The sequence below is a fragment of the Castanea sativa genome, chromosome 7 (assembly GCF_040712315.1).
Source record: "Castanea sativa cultivar Marrone di Chiusa Pesio chromosome 7, ASM4071231v1".
NCBI classification, from domain to species: Eukaryota; Viridiplantae; Streptophyta; class Magnoliopsida; order Fagales; family Fagaceae; genus Castanea; species Castanea sativa.
Genome location: NC_134019.1, coordinates 19,430,913 through 19,437,098, shown reverse-complemented (window position 1 = coordinate 19,437,098; position 6,186 = coordinate 19,430,913). Strand labels below are relative to the sequence as shown.

General features: G+C 36.7%; 1 protein-coding gene across 1 annotated transcript; it reads right to left on the bottom strand.

Moving 5' to 3' along the window:
- Positions 1-1,489: 1,489 nt before the first annotated feature.
- Positions 1,490-5,411, bottom strand: LOC142641996 (root phototropism protein 3-like). Its single transcript, XM_075816335.1, is given in 5 exon segments — positions 1,490-2,330; positions 3,146-4,438; positions 4,565-4,634; positions 4,931-5,177; positions 5,180-5,411. Coding segments are annotated over 5 exon segments (2,259 nt in total). The 5' UTR covers positions 5,280-5,411; the 3' UTR covers positions 1,490-1,781.
- Positions 5,412-6,186: the final 775 nt, after the last annotated feature.

Below are 6,186 nucleotides of genomic sequence, written 5' to 3'. Positions count from 1 at the left end.
CATTCATGTGTTGACATTGGTGGCTACTTACCATTGCATCATTACATGCAATTCTTCAAAACTACACCTCAATAGTGCCGCAGTAACTGGTAACCTTGAAATTTAGCTATTATCAACTGTCTCAAACTCCAATAAATCCCAGATTGGAAAGGAGAGAGGTAAGCATATAACTATGATTGCACATTGGAAAACAAAGAGATAAAGAAATAACTATCATTCCATAGTGAAAAGTTATAAATAATGAATTGTATCTGAAGCCTTATATACAGGCAGTAGTGCTAGGGATGTGGAGGCTTTAATCCAGGTGAGGGATTTGGCCCAAAGTGATCATCACATGAGTAGTTTGCTGGATTTTGGGATTGAAAGATGACTTTGAGGCTAAAATGTGCATGCATTTTGGTTGGCGTTGCCCATGGATGTAGGTATGAAATTGATCAATCATGCTAAAATTTTCTGTAACATGTGGATGGCTTATATCATCTTTTCTATAAGTGTGCATCTGCTAGCCCCAAATTTAAGCATACTGATAGTTTTTGTTCAACAGTGGAATGCACAGGCTAGATTTTTCATGACTCTTTAAAACTGTTACATAAATGAACGTGTGGCAAATAATCTACCATATTTCCAGTCTCAGACATTTTAAGTAACAACAACTTGAGCCTTTTACCTGGACATATCACATCAGAAATCCCTCTTTCCATGTAAGATGAGCTATTATTTAAAGTGGAATTCTTATCATGTTTTGTCCTTTCTGTATTTGACATGACTCATTATCATGTACTTATCATCTTCCATGTGTGGCCCCATAGAACTGGAGTTGGATTCTAAAACGATCACTCATTGAATCTTTTTGTAAAGCAGAAGATCAAAACAACATAATGAGCCTATCAAGCAAAGTTTACATGGAAATCTCTCATTGCCATTAGGAACTTGAATTGTCTACATTTCAACAGTTAGAATATCGCAGTGCAAAAGAGCCTATGTGTCCCAGCAAGGACTGTTCTACTCATATCATTGGAACCCTGATGTAATTTTGAAAGGTAATAAATGTCACAACTCACAAGGTCATCCTCATTTGATATGGGCTTTTCCTTTGGTAAGTGCATTCTATGGTTTTGGGCCATGAGTGGGTCTAACCATCTCTAAAGGGTTTAGTATCTGGTCATTTGCTTTCAACAAAGTGCATTATATGAAGTCAGTTAACTCTGGAAGATGAATGAATTTAAAAAAAATTCAGTCCCTGCATGTGCTTTGTAATGGTGGGACTCACTTAACCGCCCATAATCTCAGTTGGCAACAATGACCCTTTTTGCAGCACATTCACAAGCTTTCATGAGCTCTGCTCATTGTATGACAGGGACATTGATCATGATTTTTTAATCTGTTATCTTTCCTTTCTATTTTTAATATGGTTCCCCCTTTGGCAGGCAGTAATATAATCAATCATATGAAGTATGTGAAACTATGTAAATTTGGATGCCACTGTGCCTTTCAACCAAGGTATTTCAACTCTAGCTTCCCCTATTAAAATCGTTCCACAATTGACACAAAAATAGTTCATATCAACAGTGATAAAATACTGCAAGACACTCAAAATACACACAATTCGGTGACATGCTGTGATTAAGGTACTTTTCCAAAGCAGATTCTATGTAATTGAAGACTCCATTGACTCCCAAAAATAAGATGGAACCAAAAAAAAGAAAAAAAGGAAATGAAATTTTGGAACATAAAATCAAAATGAAAAATGTATCTTTTGGCAACTGCAACCTTCTAATCTATCAGGATATTGAATTTCTCCACCTTCTAGGAGTCTTTCTAGTCTGTTCTGCGGCAGTTGGGAGCTGAGGCCCAATTTCCTGATTTTCTAAAGTAGTCATCTTTGTAAGTTTGCTCAGTTTCTTCCACCCACTGCTCCATGCTGATGTCTGTTTCTGCTTTAACATTTTATCAAACTGTCTCTGCAGATTCTCCATGTCATTCTGCAGCTCAAGGTACTTTGTTTTAACACTTTCCAGCTCAAACTTGAGGGTGTTAATGTCCTTTTTAGCAGTTGTCCATCCTTCCTGGAATGATTGTGGTGTTCCTTCAAGTAGTGTTTTCCGGTTTGAAATTATTGGCTGGTAGAGAGATTCACTAGTTTCTTTCAGGGAGCTGTTGGCTAGTGCATTGCTTATCTTTACCTGCTCAGAGAAGAGGACTTGCACAACAACTCTTAATGGAAGGCGTTCATTTTGGGCAGCATGCATGCATGCATCAATTGAGAGCTTCTGGCAATCCATCACACGGCAAAGTCGCTTCCTTTCATGCTCAGAAAGTGTTGGATGGGCCTGTTATTTTGCTAGACGGATAAGAATTCAAATAAAGAGAATTTGCAGGGTACATGGAACTCCAATACTCTCATCATGGGGCTGAAGCACATAAATATTTGTACTTTTTCAAGAATATATTTTTCATTTCTCCAAACCAAAGACTAATAACATTTTTATTATTACTTTTTTCTTTTAATCCAGTCAAATCATGAGATTTTGTTTACTATACATGTTTATGGATCTCATATCATGGATTTTACAAACAAAAGCATAACATTACTTGCGTCATGATTGAGCATATATATGATGTTATTATAGAATAAGTATGTCTGTTTATATATGACACTGATTATAGAATGAGTATGTCTGCCTACATTCTATTTTGATGTACTGGGGGACAAAGTGTTTCACATGGCACAAGTTTGGCTCAGATTATGGTTTCTTGCATTCCTCTGAACGTTTCCAGTCTATGACCCAACTGAAGTTTTCCCTTTTACCATCCACATATTTATAATATATGTTGCTATTAAACATTTCTATTATAATTCTGAATTTCTGGTAGACAGGCATGAGTGCAGGCTGATATTTGTAACAAGATGCTTGCGTATAAAATATTCAAATGAATTGTAGAGTTGCTTTGATTTAAAGCAGTAAAAATCTTGATTGTTACAACTATACTGCTTAAATTAATCAAACATGCTAATAAGTAGACATAAGCTAGCGGGCACTACTGCAAAGGTTTTCCATATGTTCGCTAGATTAATGTATGAGGTACAGTCTATATTGAGCAATTTTCTAAACTAGGCATCGTAAGTTTAGGAATAAGGAATTACCTTGAGGTAAGAATCAATTGCTCTGTAAAGTCCATCATCACAGGTCCTTGCAGATTCAGGCAAAGCTTCTGCGAGTACCTGAAACTTTGTTAGGGAAAGGCTTCTATCTCTAGACACCTCTGTAAGATAACTGTCAACAAGCCTTGAAACTCTCATCTTAGCATTTGGATTAGAACCCCTTTGACTACCTTCATACATGTGTTTGTCAGAAAAAGATTGACTGCTGGGACTTGAACTTTCTGTTTGTTCTTGAACTAGAAAATGCTCCAAAAGCCTCTGGACAAGATCCACATCATACACTGTCTCACTTTTATTGTAAGAAGGAATAAGAAGATCTGCCAATGTAGCCTGTTCAAATTGCATTCCCACTCGTTTCTCCAATTCAGTTACCAAAGCTGGGGCCACTTTCAACATGTTTGCCATTCTCAAAAGCCGAAGTAGGAAGCTGCATGAGACACTATCCTTCTGTGGTGGAATTATGCTGATGAGGCTCTCAATGATCAGTCGCTGATCTTTGGCCTGAACGGTTGGAAGATCATCTTTGGTTCCTGCAACAATCATATGAAGTCCTCCCTTCCAACTATTGCTGCTGCCACTAGTATTACTGTTGCTGCCATTGCTTCCTTCATCTCCTGGCCCTGTCCCATCACTTATCAAACCTGGAAGCCATTTAGCAGCATAATGCGTTATTGAAGCTCCAATCAGTTCAAATCTCATTCCCTTTACCTTAATTGCAGTGATGACCCTGACAAAGTGATCAATCCTAAGGATTGAAACATCTTCAAACCACCAATCGGGAGGAACGTGATGATTTTTACTGGGACTGGAGTCCTTCATGTCATTCCACTTTGGGCTGGAAACTTTTGGGAGTTTTCCAGTGTATGCCCATCTTATTCCTTTTGGATTGGCACAAGCTTTCCAAGCAATGGACTCACTGCATCTTCGGACAATTTGAAGGTTCTCTGCCCATGGTGAGAGCTTCTCACAGCTTTTTAGCACCACTATAGAGTCCCTCCATGAGGATAATACTACATAGCTTAGAAATGCTTCAGTTTTGAATATAAGATTTCCTTCTTCCAAGTCCTCTGTCATTTCAAGATACTCTGCAGCACATCTTAGGCCAGAAATATTGGCTGCTGTCAGATCAACAGCAATTCCATAGCAGAATTTTGCTACTAACTCAAAAGCCTCAGGTCCACCGGGTTGGTCATCTAGAGCTATCATATTCAACTCTGGGTCGTGTGATTCATATATGAGTCTGTTCATCTTTCCACTCCGAGAAAGCATGGGATACTTGCAGAAGAAGACAAAGAGAGAAAAAGCCGTGAAATCAATACATAAGTTAATAGTAATTAACTTTGAATTTTGGAGCTACAAGAAGTATTATTGAATCATTTGTGTTTAGCAGAATTTAACTACCTTATGCAAGTGGAAACACACACCCCCAACTTTAACTAGAAGGTCACTTGGAACATCAGTTGCGACATACCTGCATACAAAACAAACACACCACATGCTTCAGAAGTTTACAAAGCCTCAGTTCTGCAGATTTTTCTAAAAAACCAGATACATACTAGCATGAATAAAGGAAAAATTCATAGATGTATTAGATTTAAACCTTACAAACATCATTTTGGATGAATTAAACTATAGCAAGATACTATTTTGCATTTGTACTGAACAAAAGTTAACTTACTGAACCTTACATGCTCTGGACTACGCTAATAGTTACAATAAATCATATATCTACTAGTACTAAGATGCTTTAAACTTCATCATACATACCAAGACTGGCCCCTTAGCTCAAACCCGTCAGTCTTGACGCCATGCTTGCTTGAACTAAGAACTCCATTCCCATAGTCTCGGCCTCTAACTGACTCAGTCTCTGACTCCTCCCACATGATGAAACCAAATAGCCAAGAAACTTCGGTAGGATCTTCTCGAAAAAGTGCCTCTAATTTAGAGGCAAAACAGAGAGAAACTGAGCACAAGAAAGAGGCAGTTAACAACCAGAAAGACACAGGACTAACAGTATAAAAGGAAAATTCCCACATGGGATGCTTGGAATTATCTTCAAATGTCGGCTTAGTAACTGATTTTCATGGCCACTCACAGGCTGTGAAGTAATGGGCATAGTAACACTGTGCTTGGATCATTTGAGTTTTGAATTTCTTTAATTTTAGCTTTGGATTTCAGATACTTTTCACTATGCATAAAGAATGGGATATTCAGTTTCATTTTTCTGACTTTCTTTCTGCTAATTTTTCCTTCTAGATCTTTTCTTTCTATATAAGGAATTTATTGCAATCCCAAAATATTCCTCTTTGAGGAGAAAGAATAAAAAGGTTATTTACGTAGCTGGTGTTTTTTTTTTTTTTTTAATTTTATTTTATTTAAATTTTACTATTATTATTATTATTATTATTATTATTATTATTATTATTATTTGTTTTAAATCTATTTATTTATTTTTCCCCCGTAACAGATAAAATTCTTCCAAATCACAAAATTGTCACTGTTCTGGGACCATGGTTTTAGTGGGATGTGGATGTGGCTTCTCTACAGACTACAGTGAAGTTCCTCTCAAAGAGTCACATGACATCAAATTCATCAATGCCTCACGTAAACTTAAATAAAAATAAAAATTTATAGTCACCTTGTGATGAATGGTTAATGGCTTTGTTTTATAATACTCAAGCTTAAATAAGTACTTAACTCCGCCTTAGGTTGTAAATGAGCGGACATTTGTCGAGTATTTAATGTTCAAATTTACTTTGAGCTTGAACTAAGCTTACAAACAATGTTTAAGCTTAAGCTCGTTAGAAAGAACAAAAGCTTGAGCTCTACTTGGTTTAGCTTGATTTATTAGTCAAGCCTAGTTTGAGCTCAATATCAAACTCTTTTGACCAAGATCCAATACAATTCCATTATCAAGCTCATACTAAGTAGATTATCAAGCCCATTTGGTTTGAAAGAGCGGTCTCAACTCGTAGTTAATTAAATTAGTAAGATATGAGTTTATTGTTCAAGACTATATCAAA